Here is a 22,545-nt window from a genome sequence, read left to right on the forward strand (position 1 = left end):
GAATCATATCTATTCAAGGATTTGTGTAAAGTGATCTTATAATTACAAAAGAAAAAAGGGAAAGAAGAAATGGCAATCTTCTCAAATTCATATGGATTGTTCTCATCTTTACACCAGTTGACATTGGGATTGCAAGTAGATTTTTTGCTTAGCTTAGTTTACTGTTTCAAAGGTCATTACTCTCCTCTCTACTGCCTCCCTTGCACATTTTGGTTCAGAAATTCTTCCTGCACTCTGAAAATATGACATAAGACCATAAGGGCAGAAATTAGGCCAATCAGCCCATTGAGTCTGCTCTGCCATTCAATTATTGCTGTTAAGTTTCTCAGGGAGAAAGTGAGGACTGCAGATACTGGAGATCAGAGTCGAAGACTGCGGTGTTGGAAAACTACAGGTGGTCAGGCAGTATCCAAAGAGCAGGAGAATCAATGGTTCAAGTATCAGCCCTTCGTCAGGAATCAGAGGGGCAGGAGAATCGATGTTTTGAGCATAAACCGTTCATAAATTTCTCAATCCCATTCTCCCCATAATCCTTGACAATCAAGAAACTATCTCCATCTTAAATATATGGACTGATTTGGCCTCCACAGCCTTCTGTGGCAGCGAGTTCTATAGATTCAACACACTCTGGCTGAACAAGTTTCTCCTTATCTCAGTTATAAAAAGTTCTTCCCTTTAATCTAAGGCTGTGTCCTCAGGTCCTAGCCCCTCCTACCAATCTTCCCAACATCCACTCTGTCCAGGCCATTCAATATTCTGCAAGTTTCAATGAGATCCCCCCCCCCCCATCCTTCTGAGCTCAACTGGGTACAGACCCAGAGTCTTCGAACATTCCTCGTCTGTTAAACTTTTAGTACTGGGACCATTCTTGTGGACCTCCTCTGAACATACTCCAGGGCCAGTCCATCCTTCCTGAGATATGAGGCCCAAGATTGAACGCAATACTCCAAATTTGGTTTGACCAGAGACTTCTAGAGCCTCAGAAGTATATCCCTGCTTTTATATTTAAGTACTCTCAAGATAAATGCCAACACTGCATTTGCCTTCCTAATAACTGAATTATCCTGCACATTTCCCCTGAGAGAATCCTGGACTCTAACTCCCAAGTCTTGATTAGATTAGATTAGATTACCTACAGTGTGGAAACAGGCCCTTCGGCCCAACAAGTCCACACCGCCCCGTCGAAGCGCAACCCACCCATACCCCTACCTCTACCCCTTACCTAACACTACGGGCAATTTAGCATGGCCAATTCACCTGACCTGCACATCTTTGGACTGTGGGAGGAAACCGGAGCACCTGGAAGAAACCCACGCAGACACGGGGAGAACGTGCAAACTCCACACAGTCAGTCACCTGAGGCGGGAATTGAACCCGGGTCTCTGGTGCTGTGAAGCAGCAGTGCTAACCACTGTGCCACCGTGCCGCCCAACACAGTGTGTTGAATCCCGTCTCTTCGCACTTCAGATTTCTGAATCTTCCCCCATTTAGAAAATAGTACATGCTTCTATTCTTCTTATAAAAATGCAAGACCTTACACTCCATCTGCCATGTCTTTGCCCATCCTCCTAACCTGTCCAAACACTTCTGCAACCTCCCCACCTTAATACTACTTGCCTTGTACCTATCTTTGTATCATCTGCATACTTAGCCAGAATTTCCTCAGTTTCTTCATTTGGATCATTAATGATGAAAGTGAAAAGTTGTGGTCGCAACACTGACCCTTGAGGAACACCACTTGTCACCAGCTGCCATCCTGACTTGATACACTGCAGACTTGTTCTACTTCCAGCCAGTGTGTGGTGCTGGAAAAGCCCAGGTCAGGCAGTATCCAAGGAGCAGGAGTATCAATGTTTCAGGCATAAGCCCTTTGTCAGGAATGAACTTTGCAGGCCAGGAGGCTGAGTGATAAATGGGAGGAGGGGAGGTGGGGCCGGGGAAGGAGCTGAGAATGTGATAGGTAGATGAAGGTGGGGGAGAAGGCAATAGGTCAGAGGGGAGGATGGAGTGTTTTCATGAGGAAGGCGGAGTCCTTTACATCAGGGGAACAGGATGCCAACTTTTGGATTGTTTCAGAGAATGTCTCTGGGACACTTGCACCAACCAACCCCACTGCCACGTGGCTGAACTCCCCCTCTCACTCCGCCAAGGACATGCAGCTCCTGGGCCTCCTCCAATGACAAACCCTAATCACCCAACGAATAGAGGAAGAACACCTCATCTTCCGCTTTGGGACCATGCAACCACATAGGATCAATGTAGATTTCACCAGTTTCCTCATTTCCCCTCCCCTACATTATCCCAATCCCAAGCCTCCAATTCAGCCCCATCCTCTTGACCTGTCCATCGCCTTTCCCATCTGTACAATTGCCTTTTCCCCACTTTCATCTACATATTGCAATTGCAGCTACCTTCGCCCCAGCCCTACCCCCTCCCATTTATCTATCAGCTCCCCCGGCCCACAAGCATCATTCTCAATTAAGGGTTAATGCCCAAAATGCTGATACTCCCACTTCTCGTATGCTGCCTAACCTGCTGTGCTTTTCCAGCACCACACACTCGACTCTGATCTTCAGCATCTGCATTCCACACTTTCTTCTACTTCCTGTCAGTTGGTTATGCTATAGTTCATTATTTTTTAATCATGCAGCTCAAGTAATAAAATTACTAATTCAGCTAGAACTACAAACTATCCCCAATTTAATTTGGTTATTTGTTTAGGGCAAAGTAAAAAAAAACTAAACAAATAATAAAGAGGTTAAAAATAATGAGTGATGGAATTTCCGATAAATATCATGCAAGCAAAGGAAGGCTGGTAGCAGAACCATTGATAAGAATTCTTAATTGTGAGCATTCCATAACCTTGCTGTGCAGTTAACTAGCTTTTACAAGAAATTCAAAATGTGAACTGTGTGCATAATCATCTTATTAAGTCATTGTCATAATACAATCAAGACTTTATTGAAAAATCTGGAAACATTTCTCACTTTTCAAATTTAACGTCTATTCATAAATTGAGCAAGTTTTCAATTTATACTGTATTACTACTTTAGACACTTATTTAGTTTTCTATTAATAAATCTGGACAACTAGCTTCTAGACAGTTTTTTGCAACATTTTTTTCTGTAACATTTTTTTCTGTCATCTGAGAAGGAAGTGGCAAAGAGTCTCGGGGACAGTCAAAGCACCAGTAAACAATTTACCACAATTTGACATTAATTGTTAGACTGGTCATCTCTCTCACATCAACACATAAGATGCAGATTTCAACTCAGAAGAAATTGGGATCGGTTGATGCAAACTGCAATGCAACCACAAAAGATGTGGAGATGACAATGCTAGACTGGGTGGGCAGAGTTAAAAATCGCAACACCAGATTATAGTCCAACACACTTATTTGGAAAAACAAAATTTCTGACCGCCGTGCTCCAAAAACTTGTACTTCCAAATAAATCTGTTGGACTATAACCTAGTGTTGTGTGATTTTTAACTTCGGCCACAAAAGATGCTGAAGGAAAAAGTGTAGACTGTAATGAAATTGAAAACTTTGTAATATTATAACATCAACACACACTATGCAGTAAATTTAATTTGCAGACAATGGGTCATAAATTCATCTACCATGTAACCAAGAGATGGAGCTCTGTTGGGAGCATCATGTCCATAGTACAGTCCTCCTTTTATTTGCAATGTATTCATAATAATCTAAATTATTTCATCACTCATTGTTGTGCAGACTCAAGTTTCTACCTAATGTGGTATTTACATTAAGTGTAAAACTGCAGATTAGGACCTATTCATAATTGCTTTTAAAACTCTAGCTATTTCTAGTAATGCATAAAATACAGGACCATTGGAACAGAGTAGGCCAGTCAGTCTCAAGTCTATTCTGCCATTCAGTGAGATCACAGCTGATCTGGCACCTAACTCCATTTATCCGTCTTTGGCCCATATCCATTACGATCTTTGCCTAACAAAAACGTACCTATCTCAGATTTAAAAACAACTACTAATCTGCATCTACTGATGTTTATGGAAGTTTCTCAAAACATTGTGTACATAGGAGTGCTTCATAACATATCTCCAGAACAGTCAGGCCCTAATTTTCACACTATGCCCCCCTAGTTTTAGAATCCTTAAACAATGGAAGTAGTTTGTCTTTATCTACCCTGTTTTTTCCTGTTAAATCTTGAAGACTTTTATCAGACGTTTAACCTTCTAAATTCGAGAAAACAGGCTTGATTTGTGTAATTTTGCCCCATAAAACTTAACCCCTGAAGTTCACATATCATTCTTGTAAACCTACATCGTATTCCCTCCAACGCGAATATATACTTCTGAAGGTGTATATGGACTTCAGTAAGGCATTTGACAAGGTTCCTCATGAGAGGCTGGTTACACGAGAGGCTGAATACAGGGAGAATCAGCCATTTGGTTATTGAACTGGCTTAAAGGTAGAAGACCAGTGGTGTGCCACAAGGATCGGTGCTGGGTACACTACTTTTTGTCATTTATATAAATGATTTGGATGCGAACATAGGAGATATAGTTAATACGTTTGCAGATTACACCAATATTGGAGGTGTAGTGGACAGTGAAGGAGGTCACCTCAGAGTACAATGGGATCTTCATCAGATGGACCAATGGGCTGAGGAGTGGCAGATGGAGTTTAATTTAGATAAATGCGAAGTGTTGCATTTTGGAAAAGCAAATCAGAGCAGGACTTATACACTTAATGGTAAGGACCTAGGGAGTGTTGCTGAATAAAGAGACCTTGGGGTGCAGGCTCATAGCTCCTTGAAAACAGAATCACAGGTAGATAGGATAATGAAGGCGGTGTCTGGTATGTTTACCTTTACTGGTCAGAGTATTGAATAGAGGAGTTGGGAGGTCATGTTGCGGCTGTAAAGAACATTGGTTAGGCCACTTTTGGAATATCGCTTGCAATTCTAGTCTCGTTCCCACTGGAAGGAAGGATGTTGTGAAACTTGAAAGGGTTCAGAAAAGATTTACAAGGATGTTGCCAGGGTTGGAGGATTTGAACCATCAGGAGAGGCTGAATAGGCAGGGGCTGTTTTCCCTGGAGTATCAGCTGAGGGGTGACCTTACATAGGTTTATAAAATCATGAGGGGCACGGATAGGATAAATAAGCAAGGTCTTTTCTCTGGGGTGGGAGTACAGAACTAGAGGGCATAGGTTTAGGGTGAGAGGGGAAAAATATAAGAGACCTAACGGTCAACTTTTTCACGCAGAGGGTGGGGTGTGTATGGAATGAATTGCCAGAGGAAGTGGTGGAGGCTGGTACAATTACAACATTTAAAAGGCATCTACATGGGTATAGGAATAGGAAGGGTTTAGAGAGATATGGGCCAAGTGCTGGCAAATGGGACTAGAATAGGTTAGGCTCTGGTCAGCATGGACAAGTTGGACCAAAGGGTTTGTTTCTGTGCTGTACATCTCTATGACTCTATGTTGTGCTCAGATATGCTCATGGTACTCCAAATAGGTTTTAACCAGTGTTTTGTTTAACTGTGGCATAAACTCTGCAACTTCATACTCTAGCCCTCTAGATACAAAAAGCCTGCATTCTATTCTCTTGATTATTTTCTGCATCTCCTCGTGATATTTTAAAGATCAATGCACCTGAATCCCAAGTCTCTTTCAATATCTACTGTATTAAACTTCAAAATACCAGGACATTGCCCTGATCTATCCTTTCATGGTTCAAAATGGATAACTTCACTGCTCACACTGAACTCCAGATGCAGCAGTCTTGACATTGCTTCATTATGTCTATTTATATTAAAAAAATTCTTGAAAAGCAACTGAAATTAAAATGGGTAAGTACTCCAAAATGCAAAACCTCTGAAGTCATTACAGGGATAGATTTATGTACATTTATTATAATTACTTCAAATCGATGTAATGTACTGAAATAGTCCAAAGAGCATATTTCAGCATGGAGTACTTTTGAACTTTGTTTCCACAGGCATTACATCTGTTATGATTTATTAGATCACATACAGTCATACACCAAACATTAATGGCCTAGATCTACTAATGACTAACCCCAACAGGTGTGCATTAGAATCTGTCCTAAGTCCCAATGTGTTGACTTTGCAGTAACTGTCGAGGAAGTTTAAATTTCCGATGGGCAATTGTATTTGGAGGCTTCCAGACCATAAATACCGAATTCTGAGAAGGTGCATTTGGAAGATTCTCACATTAGATTAGATTAGATTAGATTACTTACAGTGTGGAAACAGGCCCTTCGGCCCAACAAGTCCACACCGCCCCGCCGAAGCGTAACCCACCCATACCCCTACATCTACATTTACCCCTTACCTAACACTATGGGCAATTTAGCATGGCCAATTCACCTGGCCTGCACATCTTTGGACTGTGGGAGGAAACCGGAGCACCCGGAGGAAACCCACGCAGACACGGGGAGAACGTGCAAACTCCACACAGTCAGTCGCCTGAGGCGGGAATTGAACCCGGGTCTCAGGCGCTGTGAGGCAGCAGTGCTAATCACTGTGCCACCGTGCCGCCCACACTTACCTGGACAGTTAGTTATTCAGGAAACTTTATAGGGATACCAATTGGTTTTGACTCTTCGATAATTATGAAACTAATAGCTTAATCAAACACTAACACCCTTGAAGCATCTGACCCACCCCAAAACCAAACCTGCTCTATCTTACCCCTTACCCACCCATCTGGCATCCTACTCTAACCCACCTTACACAACTAGCTTCTTTCAGTATTTTACCAGTACTTTGGACCTTTAGGCGGTGTTTAATTATTGGATTATAGCACATCTTGCAGTAAAAGGGCTTTTGTGAAAATTCACATAAATGTTACTGGTGTGGTTTGTTAGGTTGCATCTAATGGGATGATCCTACATCAAAAGTTGGGGACCAAACAATTGTATAAAGGTTAGGACCGAAACTTTTTGTCTGAGCTAGATCAGAAATGGGAAATTCAAAGGGCCAAAATGCAAGAGATGACAACACTGAATTATTAGCCAGAATAAACTGCGACTATACAGAGGTTTTAAAAAGTCCTTTGCAGCTTAGGACTATTAGGTACATTCAATGCTATTACGTATGTTATTTTGCCAATCCATATTAATATTTTCCTTTTCTCACCAAAGCAAGATTATCACTGCTGCTGTGTTGCAAATTCTTGTATAAGAAACCAAAAAAAAGTAAATATATTTGCAATTATGTCTGTGCATTTAGAAATGCTGAGAATTGGGGCCAGTTTCACTTAGACTTACTTTTAAATTTTACTTTTCTGTATTTTCAACTAAAACGCTCCCAAAACCTTCTTTATTAGAAGCGTTATGTTCTTTTGTATTTTTAAATCTTATTCAAAATGCCTCTACCTCCTAATCCATACCTTGGCTGCATAGTTTTCATGACCATAACCTTCCATTTTCACCACCTCCTGAAGAAACAATAACTCTGTCTCAGATGGAGTAAGCCCCCTAAAAATACAGCAAATCAAAACAAATATTTGAAGTATTAGCAAACTTTAACACATGAAATAGCAAGATAATACTTTATAAGCATGGAGAAATTAAAAACAATAAAAACAGACCTGGTTTGACAAAAGGCTTCCATAAATTAATCTTACTCACTCTTCCAAGTTTGAAAAAAATTTTCAAAATCCCTCCATTTAAAAGTAACAGTTGTTCTTTGGCTGTAAGGCTCTCTTACTATATTCTTGCTGTTTTCATTCAATCTAACTGCATAACCTTTCAATGTATACATAGTCAATTCACTCTGACTAAACCTAACAAATCATTGATTCTGTATCACAATTTTGTATTTAAAGCCATGATCTCATTGAGTGGCACAGTATACTTTATGGCTGAATGGCCCACTTCTGCTCCTGCATCTTATAGTGTACACTACAATATCTTCCAAAGATCAAACACTCTTCTGTTCCTTGGTTGTGCTGATGGTAATATATCAACTGCCGATGGCAATGTTTCACTCAGACATGCTGTCTGAACCTGCTAGTGAGATACATAAATGCGCTATAAAATATAATCACTTCATTCTAATTTTTCACTGTTTTCTAAAAGCAAATCTTTGATCTCTATTAGATACATTTCACACACAAGATCAGATAAAGGAGCAGAATTTGGCCATTCGGCCCACAAAGTCTGATCTACCATTCACTTATGGCCACAACGGAGAGATCAGGATTTTTGTTGAATGGGACACTGACTACATATCTCAATGTTCTGTCGTGTCCTTCAGCAGGCCATGGAGATGTGGGATTGAGCTTTGTTTTATAACAAATAAAAAATTTGACTGGATTAGACAAGTGAAGAATGAAATGTTCTATTTAAATATTGTAATTTGAAAAACTGTTTCCATAAGTAAGCTATGCAATGGTCAGAAGTAAGGGGATTGATTATGTAGCTAATGTAAACTTAAGCTGACAAAAGTGAAAATGTTAAAAATCACACATCAGGTTATAGTCCAAAAGGTTTATTTGGAAGCACTAGCTTTCGGACAGCTGCTCCTTCATCACATGGCTTTGGAAGAGGGTCACAAGACGTAGAATTTATAGCAAAAGGTTACAGTGTCATGCAACTGAAAAGATACATTGAACAAACATAGATTGCTATTAAGTCTTTCATCTTCTGGAATGGGTTGCAGATTCTGGCTCATTAAAAGAAAAGTGACAGTTCAGCTCAGAAAATGCAGTAAAAGGTATGAGGTTAGAGTCTGTCTATATCCCAATCTGGAGTCATACCTGTTCTATTTCCCAAATAGGAATTTGTGACACACACACGCCCATGCCCTCTCACAGGTGTATACTCCATCTCACTCATACACATGCACACTTTACCAAGCATGCAAACATGCTCTCACTCACGCTCTCAGACGCACACACTCATTAGTCTATGGGTGAATTTGTATTAGCAGAATTGTATTTGCAGATATTTGCTCAAAAAGCGCACAATCTGCAGGCAGGCAATCCATGTCATAGTTTACAAATTCCTACTTTGGAAACAGAACTAGTCTGGCTCAAGATTGGGAAATCGACAGACTTTAACCTCATATCTTTAATACATGGTCTAAAATAAAACGTTGTTATCTGGAGAACGTGACTTACAGACATACAGATGTACAGCATGGAAACAGACCCTTTGGTCCAACTTGTCCATGCCGACCAGATATCCCAACCAAATCTAGTTCCACCTGCCAGCACCTGGCCCATATCCCTCCAAACCCTTCCTATTCATACATCCAGATGCCTTTTAAATGCTGCAATTGTGCTAGCTTCCACCACTTCCTCTGGCAGCTCATTCCATACATGTACCACTGTATGTATGCCCCTTAGGTCTCTTATATCTTTCTACTCTCACCCTAAACCTATGCCCTCTAGTTCTGGACTCCCCCACCCCAGGTAAAAGACTTTGTCTATTTATCCTATCCATGCCCCTCATGATTTTATAAACTTCTGTAAGGTCACTCCTCAGCCTCCCACGCTCCAGGGAAAATAGCTTCAGCCTATTCAGCCTCTCCCTTTAGCTCAAATCATCCAACCCTGGCAACATCCTTGTAAATCTTTTCTGAACCCTTTCAAGTTTCACAACATTTTTCTGATAAGAAAGAGACCAGAATTGTATGCAATATTCTAACAGTGGCCTAACCAACGTCCTGTACAGCTGCAACATTACCTCCCAACTCCTGTACACAATACTCTGACCAATAAAAGGAAAGCATACCAGACGCCAGCTTCATTAAAAAGTGGAAACAATTTTAATACGGCGACAGGTTTATTCAAAGGCACAGTTGTATATGAAAACAACAAAGCATGCTTGGCCTGTGTAATAGCCTGTTTGGTTATTTTGTGGTTTAGATTATTTTAGAAATCAAGTTACTGTGGAGTTCCACATAGTTTCTGTATTTAAAGGATATTAATAGAGTCTCCACAATTCTCAAATGTATAATTTGAGGTGATTTTGGAAGTAACACTAGATACTGTACCAGCAAACTTTAAATGCGTCTGCTCAATCTTATCTTCAAAAAGATCTATGGAATTCCTAAGGGGAGATCAAGCTGTTACAATGCTCAGAAAATGACTGGCATATTAAAGAATGAATGAGGAGACAGTAGAAAATGATATTATTAAAAAGACTAATACTTTAAAAGAAACCAATCAGGAACTGGACATATTATTTAACTAATCCAAGATTAACCATGAACTAATAAACTAATTAGAGTTTAGAGTGCCTCTAAATATGCACAGGGGCTAGTGACTAGTAAAGGTTAATAAGGCCTGAACTTTAGTTCAATGCATATGAAGGAAGTTGGATTATAAAAAGTATCAAAAAGTGGAATCAAAAAGTATATAACTTGCAGCACAGAGATTGAAAGCCAACTGTTTTTATTAAGCACCATTTATTTTGTAATTGTTATGAAAAACTTTATAGATTCTGCAAAACATGAGAAGATATATTTATAACTGGAATGGGTCAAAACTCAGTCTATAACCATAATTTGAGTGTCTTGTGGCAACATCATTTTCTCTGCCTCTGGGCTAGAGCATCCAGGTTCTACTCCCACCTCCTACAAACACAAATACATGACTGAATTAGAATTAATTCTAACTGCAACTGACTTAGGTCTTGCAATTAAAGCTGAAGTACACCCAAAAACCTTACAATGAGGTGCTAAGATTAATATAGAATATATACTTCACCTGAATTTCCGATATAATGAAGCAACTTTTTGTGTTGCTTCTTGAAGCATTCGCTCATCTTGAATCCAATTCTTTGCAAGTTCAGAGGTGTTGTCGTGGAATAGCAAGATAAAAAGATAAAACAGTCTTGTTAATAATGTAAATTAAACAAAGCCTTCTGTATTTGACACTGTATTGAATAAAATGTTTGGCTTCACTTCAGTTTCACAGGATAAACAAAACATGAACTTTTAGGACACTACTCTAATATAATTTTCACACGTAATATTAAGTGCTCTTTGGACTGTTTTAAGCAGAGAAATAAATTTGAGTATTCAAGGTAAAGTTATTTACCTTTACTTAAACTACATTTTGAAAATTCTAATTGTCTAGCCTCCGGCCCTTGACTGGAACATTTCTGTAGCAAATGGTTTTGTCAACTCTGCCTTCACCCTCAAACTGTGATGACCGAGTCCTGCCATCTGGTAGCAAAGTTCAATCAGATTCTTTGGCCAGGATAACGCCACCAATTTTATAACTCCGTGTGGTTGGTCTTTTTTTCGCTCTCTCTTTGCTATGACAATGCAAAAAGAGTGAATAAGTCTAATGCTGCCACTAACACCAAAAGATGTTGATGCATCACACAGCCACGGTCCCATGTGCAGACCATATTACCTGTCTATCTTTATATCTGGCGTAAATCATTATCAAACATTTTCCAATCCAATTAATGAAAAATGGAGCAGAGGAAATACCACATTCAACTGGGTTTTTAACAAGCTCAATAGTTTTAGTTCTTTTTCCCCCAAGACAGTGGGCAAGGTTCTGACTTAAGCATTTGCTCACCTTCCATAATATTGCAAATGGCTTGCTGATATCAGTTTGCTAATCTAACATCACATTATATCTTGTTTCAGCACTGATGGAAAAGGTTGTTCCTTTTGATTCGTAGCCATAAATGTTAAAATTCTCATTCTTCACATCCTCATTGGCTGATGCACCTTTTATATCTGTAATCTCAAGCTGCAGAACCCTCCAACATCTGGTTCCTTTAATCCTGGTCTCTTCAGCATTCCCCGTTTTAAACGTTCTATTGGTAGTCGCACTTTCAGTTACCTCTACCTTGAGCTCTGAAATACCTACCCTACACATCGCTATCTCTCGACTTCATTTCCTCCTTTAAAGCATTCCTTAAAGCCTACTTGCTTGACCAAGCTTTTGGTCATATAGTTAACATCTCATGACTTAGTATTATATTTAGTTTAATAATAGGCACGTGAAATGTCTTTGTGCTTTTGATTACATTAAAAGTAATATATAAAAAGGTGCCACATGCAGTGAGAGAGTTTGGAACAGAGCTCGCAATAAGTCAGGATTGGGTAAAAACAGTACTTCCTATTTCTAATACCCAGAAGTTGTTTGCTTCAAAATAACATTTACGCCCAAGTGTTAAGCATTTCAACTTTTGTGCAATATATGCTAACAGAACTTACAACTGGAAAAAGATCGCACTTGTACAGGAAGTCTTGGGATTCATACTGATCATAGTCTCCAAAATCAGCTGTAAACACAAAATCAGAGAAATATCAGAGTACAGAGTACACAGTTAATCAAAGAAACTCTGGACGGTATTTTGATAAGCAAGGATTTGACAACTATTTCATAAATCAGTTAAAAAATTAGAACCAGCAATATTGGTAAAATTTTGGGTTACATTTTACTCAGTAGTAATACAGGCAAAAATAACTGCTATTGAAATAAAAGTGATGAAAGCATGTGAATCTGGCATTGGTATTGAAAAAAAATGTTTGTATTGATACCTGAATTGATACTCTACATCGACATCTAATTAAACAATCTCACAAATAAGCAGCTAATCAAGGATGATTTTTAAATCTTCATAGACTGGGGGGAGCAGGAGTGAAGACAGAGGTGGAGAGAGTGGTACAAGACAGCAAAAAGAAAAAAAATCTAAACAATAAGATAACACTTTCCAGAACATGCATTTTCATTAGAAACAACAAGATTGAGCACGATTCTTGTCCAATTGGTAGCTTATTAAAAAGGGAAAGGTTTGAACTGGTAAAAGATAAATATCTTGCTGGTTTTCAGCTCAACAAGTACTGAAACAAAGAAGTCCAGAAATTGATTTCAAAATGGACTACTATATGCAGGTTTTAAAAATCATCACAATATTCAAGGTATTGAGGAATGACAACACCTAATTAAATCCATCAAGTCCTTAAACATGAAAAGTGCTCACAATACCTCAGATAAGGTACTTCAAAAGTCTGAGCAACAGGCAAATTGTTTCATACTGCTGCCATATAGGGGCAACAGAAGTGATATTTGCCATTAATAGGATGCTGCCATCAAGTGAAAAAGGCATTCTGCATATTACACTAATGCATAACATGGTGTAAGAATTTTAATACTGGTCTGTTGCCAGACATACAAGGCTGTATATGTCCCAAAGACTGGCAGATCATATCATTGTTTATTGTGAGCAAATGAAGTGTACAAAGTTCTCACCACATACAATCAGTCCACACTTGCAGGTAGATAGAATAGTGAAGAAGGCTTTTGGTAATCTTCCTTTATTGGTCAGAGTGTTGAGTACAGGAGTTGGGAGGTCATGTTGCAGCTATACAGGACATTGGTTAGACCACTTTTGGAATATTGCGTGCAATTCTGGTCTCCTTCCTATCAGAAAGATATTGTGAAACTTGAAAGGATTCAGAACTGATTTACAAGGATGTTGCCAGGGTTGGAGGATTTGAGCTATTGGGAGAGGCTGAATAGGCTGAAGCTGTTTTCCCTGGAGCGTTGGAGGCTGAGGGGTGACCTTAGAAGTTTTTAAAATCATGAAGGGCATGGGTAGCATAAATAGCTTTTCCCTGGGTGGGGAGTCCAGAACGAGGGGGCACAGGTTTAGGGTGACATGGGAAAGATATAAAAGAGACCTAAGGGGCAGAGGGTAGTACGGGTATGGAATGAGCTGCCAGAGGAAGTGGTGGAGGTTGGTACAATTGCAACATTCAAAAGGCATCTGGATGGGTACATGAATAGGAAGGGCTTGGAGGGATATGGGCCAGATGCTGGCAGGTGGGTCTAGATTGGGTTGGGATATTTGATCGGCATGGACAAGTTGGACATACATCTATGACTTACAAGGCGTCTAACATTAGATGGAGTTCTGCAACATGAAAATTGTTGGAAACAGCTAGTTTCATTTGTTGCTCAAACTTTTGACCTTGCCTCCCCAAATGTGTCTGTCCAGAACGGTATCAGAGGAGTGGTCATTGCACTGTAAATGTGGAGATGAGGCCCCATCTTATGTAACATACACTCTTGAGACACTGACATCATACCAAATGGGACAGATTTTTAACACATCTTGCAACTCAAAACTGATTTTCATGTGGCATAACTGATGATCAGCAATAGAACAGTAGTCACCCACGTAATTTCCCACTCTACCATCAAGGAAAGAGATCAAGCGTAGTTCAGCGAAGAATGCAGAATGGCATGCCAGCAGCAGCACTAGATGTTCCAAAAACAAGCATCAACTTGATGAAGCTAAAACAAACGACTTGTATGCTAAACAGCAGGAACAGACTAAGCAATCCCAAAAATCACCAGATCAGATCTAAACTCTACACCCTTGCATGCTGATGAATAATTAAAGAGGTGGTTCCACAAACATTCCCAGCCTGAATGAAGGGAGGAGCCAGCATAACAGTGCAAAAGACAAGACAGAAGCACTTGCATACACCTTTGTCCAGAAGTGTTGAATGGATGACTCATCTGAGGTCCCATGAGATGCCAGCCTTCAGTCAATTCAATTCACTCCACATGAAGATTAAGAAACTGATGAAAGATCTGTAAAGGCTATGAGCCTAAACAACTTTTCAGCTATAGTAGAGAAGATTTGTAGTCCAGAATTGACCATATCCCTAGCCAAGTTTTCTTTTACACCACAAAACTACAATTTACCTGACAATGTAGAAAAAGGCTCAGTTGTCTCATGTGAATAAAAAGTAGGACAATTACCAACCTAACAGTCTACTCTCAATCATTAGCGAAGAGGTGAAAAGGGTCATCAACAGTGCTAATAAGCAGTACTTAAAGGAATAATATGCCATGGATGCTCAGTTTGGGTCATCAGGGCCATTTAGCTCCTGACATTACAGTTGCTATCCAAACAGGAACTGCATGCAAGAGGTGAGGGGACAATGACTATCCTTAACATCAAGGTAACATTTGACCAAGCATGGCATCAACGAATCCCAGAAAAAATAGGCATCAGTTAGTGTGAAAGTTCTCATCTGGTTGAAGTCACATCAAGTGCAGAGGAAGATGGGTTGTAATTGTGTGAAGTCAAACTACCTCAGCTCCAGGATCTATGGGAGCTCCTCAGCTCAATCATCTTTGTTGTTTCATCGATAATCCTCTTTCCATTACAGAAGGTCAGAAGTGGGGCATTTGCTCAGGTACAAATGTTTAACACTATTCACAACTCTTCAGATACTGAAATGGTCCATGCCCATATGCAACAAGACCTGAGCAACATCAAGACTGAAACCAATATGCAGTAACTGACCATCATGCCACTAAAGTGCTAAGCAATGACCAACTTTACAAGAGAATTAATCATTTTCCCTTAATACTCAAGGGCATTACCATCGACTCACTCACTATCAACATGCTGGGAGTTACCACTGACCATTGAGCTGGACCACCCACATAAATACTGTTTACACAGCACACTTGCTTGAAATTTTGCAGCAAGTAATTCACCACTGTTTTCCCCAGTGACTGCCCACCATCTACAAAGCACAAGTTAAGAATATACTGGAATTTTCTCAACTTGGTTGGATGAGGGCAGCTTCAGCAACACTCAAGTTCAAGACTATTCAGAGCAAAGCATCCCACTTGATTCACAACTCATCCACTTCCTTCACTGACGCACAGATACAACTGAAAGATCTACAAAATGCAGTATAGCAATTCACCGAAACACCTTCCAAGTCTGTGACCGCGACCACCTAAAATGAGAAGAGCAGCAGATAAATAGGAACATGACCACATGAAGATCTCCTTCAAGCCACACACCATCCCGAATTGGAATGGTCATCACGTCATACTCCTGGAACTCCCTTCCTAAAAAGGGATTGTGTGTGTACTATCATACCTACCTAGGATGATTCAAGACAATGACTCACCACCATTTTCTCCAAAGGTAATGAGGGATGAGTAGTAAATGCTGGCCTAGCCAGAGATGCCCAGATCCCATGACAAATGAAAATACTGTATCATTTCACACTTCTCAGAAATAAATTATACCTGTGACATCTGTCCATTCCATAGCCTACTTGTGTGTTCAAAGTTCCTCACAAGTCACAGTACATCCAAGTTTTGAGTTATCTGTAAATTCTAAAATTATGCCTCGAACATCCAAATTTGACCAAATTACACAATTGTTTAGATAGCATGCATGTGGTTCAGTAAAAATCCGAATGACGTAGGTTTGCTTCCCATTCCATTCAGCAAGACTTGGGATCTCCTCGCCCTGTCTGACAAGGAACGCCAATGATAAACCACTGTTAACAATAAAACCACTAATACAAAAAAAGGCACAGGATGAAGCAGAGACAATGAGTCAAAGACCTGTCTTATGGCAGAGCAGACATACATAATGAACACCCAAATCCAGATTAATATAGATCAAGAAAACCAGTAACACTAGTGCTGAACCTGCAGAATCACTCCTTTAGTCTGGAAAACTGCTCACAACTACTGTGGTTGCTGCCTTTCAGCCAACTTCAAGTCAATGTCAGTTCTATATTTTATCCCATGGACGTCAATGCTGCTGACAGGCTTATTATGTTTGCCATCTGGAAGCCCATTTACATCATGTCAACTATGTTATCAACATCCACCCTACTGGCTTTTCAATATCAGTAAGGCGTTCGACAAAATTTCCCATGGGAGACTGGTTAGCAAGGTTAGAACTCATGAAATACAGGGAGAACTAGCCATTTGGATACAAAACGGGCTCAAAAAGGTAGAAGACAGAGGGTGGTGGTGAGATTGGAGGCCTGTGACCAGTGGAATGCCACAAGGATCAGTGCTGGGTTTACTACTTTTCGTCATTTATATAAATGATTTGGATGTGAGCTTAAAAGGTATAGTTAGTAAGTTTGCAGATGACACCAAAATTGGAGGTGTAGTTAACAGCAAAGAAGGTTACCTCAGATTACAACGGGATCTTGATCAGATGAGCCAATGAGCTGAGGAGTGGCAGATAGAGTTTAACTTAGATAAATGTGAGGTGCTGCATTTTGGGAAAGCAAATCTTAGCAGGACTTATACACTTAATGGTAAGGACCTCGGGAGTATTGCTGAACAAAGAAACCTTGGAGTGCAGGTTTATTGCTCCTTGAAAGAGTTGTAGGTAGATAGAATAGTGAAGGCGGTGTCTGGTATGCTTTCCTTTATTATTCAAAGTATTGAGTACAGGAATTGGGAGGTCATGTTGCGACTGTACAGGACATTGGTTAGGCCACTTTTGGAATATTGCTTGCAATTCTGGTCTCCTTCCCATCAGAAAGATGATGTTGTGAAACTTGAAAGGGTTCAGAAAAGATTTACCAGGGTTGGAGAATTTGAGCTATAGGGAGAGGCTAGGGTTGTTTTCCCTGGAGCGTGGGAGATGGAGGGGTGACATTATAGAGGTTTATAAAATCGTGAGGGCATGGATAGGGTAAGTAGACAAGGTCTTTTTTCTATGGTGGGAGAGTCCAGAACTAAAGGGCATAGGTTTAGGGTGAGAGGGGAAAGATATAAAAGTAACCTAAGGGGCAACTTTTTCATGCAGAGGTGGTGAGTGTGTGGAATAGGCTGCCAGAGGAAGTGGTGGAAGCTGGTACAATTGCAACATTTAAAAGGCATCTGGATGAGTATATGAATAGGAAGGGTTTGGAGGGATCTGGGCTGGGTGCTGGCAAGTGGGACGAGATTGAGTTGAGCTATCTGGTTGGCATGGCCGAGTTGGACTGAAGGGTCTATTTCCATGCTGTACATCTCTATGACTCGATTACGAAAAGTTCAACCAAGATAAAGACAAATTGCCTTTAACAAATCTTTGTGTCACATTCCTTGATTAGTTCACACTTATCAAATTGATTAGTAAATTTGCCCTTTTTAAAAAAGCTTTCCCATCATACACAGTAAAATTACTTAACTATGGTTTCTAAGTAATTCTTAGATAGGTTTCTGAATTAAGGTGTAACTTCTGTAATTTCCCAGTTCTCAAACACAACCCCCATATCAAAAAGGAGAACTGGAAGATTATAGCCAGAAGCTCTGCAAGTTCCACCTCACTAGTCCATGGTCTCTAAGTAAGAAAGACTTAGACTGGAAAATCAGAACAGACATGTAACTCTCATAATTGTCCTAAAATACTGTATTAAGGTACAACATTTCCCCGGGTACAACAGAGTGTTACAAGGGGACATAAATTTAAGGTGAAGGGTGGAAGGTATAGGGGAGATGTCAGGGGTGGGTTCTTTACCCAGAGAGTGGTGGGGGCATGGAATGCGCTGCCCGTGGGAGTGGTAGAGTCAGATTCATTGGCGACCTTTAAGCGGCATTTGGATAGGTACATGGATGGGTGCTTAATCTAGGATAGAAGTTCGGCACAACATAGTGGGCCGAAGGGCCTGTTCTGTGCTGTATTGTTCTATGTTCTATGTTCTATGTTCTATGTACATCATTTAGACTTTGGAATCAATTGTATATCATTCCTTACCCTGTGCAGCTAGACCTGCAAGCTGAATTCCTTGGTCTAGTGTGCAAGGTATGCGGCCTTCCAAAATATCTTTCCTCAATTGTAAATAATACTGGAATCTGCAGAAACAAGGTGCAATGCTTGAAGCAATTAAGCATATAAACAAGTTTCTTTCCTAACTATGCGTGTAGTTACTATACAAAGAATGATACAAATGTTAGTCAAGCTTTTTCTCTTCTTCACCAAGAGTATTCTGGACCATACTTTAACCCTCATCACAGTCCCAGATGAGATCAGTCAACTTATATACGTAAACTTAAATTAGGATTTAGCCCACAAACTCTTACGTGGTTCCAATCAACATTAGAAAATGGGCTGGATATCTCAGGATAACTTAAAAGTTTGTAGAAGTTTATTTCATTTAATTTCACGTGCACCATTCCATTACACTGAGATTCAGGATGGAGGGATTTTTGATATTTAGTTTAATATCAATGTTTAACAAGCTATATCCAAAGAAACTACTCCATTTTTAATTTTGGGTTTGCAAATGTTATGCACTATATTGAATAGCCTATTAAATCAAGGCTAGAGATCATGATTAATCGTTCAAGTGCTAACTTCAAGACAATATTGAGAGGTTTCTTCTAATGACATCTACCATTGAGTTTTGACATTTCATACCTTGTAAGTTCCTGCTGAAGTTGTGAAATACTTGGTACGTAGAATACCACACCAAAATAAACAGTAGGTTCAATGGCATATTTATCTAACTGCTTTTTCATGGGCTTTTCCAGATCCACCCATCGAGATTGATTCTGCTTATTGTAATACCACAGACTGAAGTAAGTGACCTGCAGAAGAGAAAAAAACACTCATAAATCCTAACCCATAGGACATCAAAAGTGTGAACTCGCCATTCTTCTCCTGTCTCCCCTTCATTATGCTGACACTATGCCAAGTGGAAACATTTTACACTTGCAAAAGGATTCTAAGCAGAATAGATTCAGGGTGGCACAGTGGCACAGTGGTTAGCACTGCTGCCTCACAGCGCCAGAGACCTGGGTTCAATTCCTGCCTCAGGCGACTGTGTGGAGTTTGCACATTCTCCCAGTGTCTGTGTGGGTTTCCTCCGGGTGCTCCGGTTTCCTCCCACAGTCCAAAGATGTGCAGGCCAGGTGAATTGGCTATGCTAAATTGCCCGTAGTGTTAGGTAAGGGGTAGATGTAGGGGTATAGGTGGGTTGCGCTTTGGCGGGGCGGTGTGGACTTGTTGGGCCGAAGGGCCTGTTTCCACACTGTAAATAATCTAAAAAAAAAAGATTGTTTCAGCTAGCAAATATAATTCAGTGCGACTAAGAGTATAATACTCTTGGTGCCAAGAGTTTTTATATGCTGACAGTTCCTCAGGATCATGTCCTTTGTCTGTTCATTTCAGCTGTTTCAAAGATCCTCCTTCTATCGAAAGGTCAGAAATGGAGAGACTTGCTGATAATTGCACAATGCTCGGTTCCTCAGATATTGAAGTAGTCGGTGTCCAAATGCAGCAAGGTCTCGACAACATCCAGGCTTAGGCTACTATGTGGTAAGTAACAGCATGCCACACAATTTCAAGGCAAAAGCAAATTATTCATTCACAAGATGTGGGCATCACTGGCCAGGACTCATTTATTGCCCATTCCTAATTGCCCACAGGGCAGTTAAGAGTCAAACATATTGGTGTGTGCCTGGAGTCACACATAGGCCAAACGGAGTACGAACAGCAGTTTTCTACCCCAAACATTAGTGAGTCAGATGGACTTTTCCTCAACAGCAATTGTCATTGTTAGACACAATTCCAGATTTTTACTGAATTCAAATTCTATCATCTGCTATCAGGATTCAAACTTGGGTTTCTGGATTAACAGCCTACAGGTAACATCTCTAGGCCATTGCTTTCCCTAGATAGTTGTTAATGATGCTTGTTAGTGTCAAAACTTAATTTTTCACAACTTGCAGACATCTGTTTCAAGCACTGGCCTCAAAACAGCTCTCACTTCAGTTCAGAATTTAAAAAAAACAAAATACATTCATACCTTCATATCAGCAGTATGTGAAAGGGGTCAACAATGAGATAGCCAGGATTGAGAAGCTTGGAGGAGGTACTCAGCCTGGAATAAGATCGCAGTCAGGTTGTCAAGGATCAGGCCTGTAGGAAGCATATAAAAAGGCTCGCACGGGGAGGGACCTGTAATTTGCTAGGTCCGAGCTACATGAATGAGTTTGCAAGTCCAGTCTGGACCATATTTCCCTCTTCTACTTGCTAGAAAAATGGCATGGGTTCCATAAGCAGCTCATTACATAGCTGACATCGAAAGATGCCTCAGGCCCTGAGAATACCAACGTTCACATCTGAACCTATTATACCACTTTGCTTCCCCCACATCCAATGAGGATACGTGCACAGTTCTGTGAGAGAACCTGATGCAGATGGATTCAGGGAGTACAAAAACATTTAAATGTGTCTGTCTACATGAGCTCACCAGTGCCCTCCATGGGCAAATCGCAGGAATGGACAAGGTGACAGTGTAGTTGCACAATGCATACTGGGACTTCATGGAGAACAACTCATGTGCCAGTCATGGGGGCGAGGGGCATAGGGCTGTTCTAACTCTACTGACAAAGAAGGGTGACCAACACCTTAAAAATTGGTACCAAATCTCCCCACTCAGAAATGAATACAAAATGTTTGCTAGGGCAATCTAACAGGTCCCACCCTCATCAATCCTACACCATCTCAGGTTATATCATATATAACATCCATATGGTCCAGAACTTGGTCCACCTTTACCAGAGGAACGATTTGTCAGCCACCTTCTTGTTGCTTGACCAGAAGGCATCCGAGATGGTGGGGGATTATGATTGCTCATTTGAGATCCTGCGTGAATTTGGGTTGGGGAATGCTTTGTTGTTCAGATCGGACATCTGTATCACATACAATATGTCTAACTTCGGTTAACCGGTCCTTGAAGATGACCCTTGGCTTCAGGAGAGGAATGTTTTTGGGCTGTTCCTCGTCTAGCCATGTACACCCAATTTGCATAGAGTAATTCTTTTGTCTCTTGCAGAAGTGGTGGTCAGGTTTTGCATTGTGCAGGCTGAATTTGGATATTCCTTGCAGCTTACACTGGTGACTTGTTCCTCATACTTACAGATCCAGCTAACTGGAGGATGCAAGATTTCCAAAGCATTGTACTCTGCAGTTTTCCACACATAGAAATACTAGGAAACATGCTTCAAATTCTTAGCTGGTCAGTGATGGATATGTTCCCTGCCTGAGTAAATCAGGCCCTTCACCTTGAGCACAAATTATCTGCTCTGCCTGGGAACCTAGCATTACCCTTCTTTTACATCCAAACTGCGATCTTGTCACTGCAGGGTCTGAAGACATCTTTATGTTAAACCCCCCTGCCGGATGGTGAGCTCTGGGGACACATTTCTTCCACGAAATGTGTGGCCTCAATTATGACATGCAGCTTCCATTCATAGGTTGATCCAATCTTTCTAACTCTTTACAGGGTTTGCCCACCTTTGACCAGAATCTGATCTAGGTTTGGGATATGGTTACCTAACATCCGGGCTCACACCCATCAGGAGTCAAGGTTGTCGGTAAGGAGTCACTGCTCATGAATACAGCCCTTCACTAACACAGCTTTAGGTAGCTGCTGTGGTAACCAGACTCTGGCACCACAGATAGTTGTCAGTCAGATGCCAGTTAGTGTCCAGCATACAGCCAAAGCCAGAGTCTGTAAACAGTTGCGCTTGGTCCCAAGTGCACTCATGGTTTCAAGTAGACTCAACTGTGTAGTAGACCTCTGTTTGAACTGACCCATTTTAACAGAATTTCACATTAGCCCCACGCGCCAAAACTATCCTCAAACTTGGGCCAACATGAGCAAATTCTCTTCATGTCTTTCCAGTTAGTGTGAAGGGATTTCTTGTATGGACTGCTGCTGTGCACCCTCCATTTCCTCAATTTTGTTTGGCATCTCAGCACATGGTAT

The 22,545-nt window shown here is 40.6% G+C and overlaps 1 protein-coding gene across 5 annotated transcripts in view; it reads right to left on the reverse strand.

Moving 5' to 3' along the window:
• The window catches only part of ptpn21 (protein tyrosine phosphatase non-receptor type 21), an 82,139-nt gene that overhangs the window by 45,753 nt on the left and 13,841 nt on the right, over window positions 1–22,545 (reverse strand). For all 5 annotated transcript variants that reach the window (XR_011960430.1, XM_072568415.1, XM_072568413.1 and 2 more), the window contains exons 3-7: window positions 19,188–19,357; window positions 18,525–18,622; window positions 12,205–12,272; window positions 10,733–10,803; window positions 7,406–7,493 (exon numbers count right to left, since the gene is read on the reverse strand). Coding sequence is in view for 4 of the 5 variants with exons in the window: in XM_072568415.1 (XP_072424516.1) it covers window positions 7,406–7,493; window positions 10,733–10,803; window positions 12,205–12,272; window positions 18,525–18,622; window positions 19,188–19,357 (495 nt within the window). In the remaining variant the exon portion in view is untranslated. The remainder of the gene's footprint in view (window positions 1–7,405; window positions 7,494–10,732; window positions 10,804–12,204; window positions 12,273–18,524; window positions 18,623–19,187; window positions 19,358–22,545) is intronic.

Source organism: Chiloscyllium punctatum, chromosome 4 (assembly GCF_047496795.1).
Source record: "Chiloscyllium punctatum isolate Juve2018m chromosome 4, sChiPun1.3, whole genome shotgun sequence".
In the NCBI taxonomy this organism is placed as follows: Eukaryota; Metazoa; Chordata; class Chondrichthyes; order Orectolobiformes; family Hemiscylliidae; genus Chiloscyllium; species Chiloscyllium punctatum.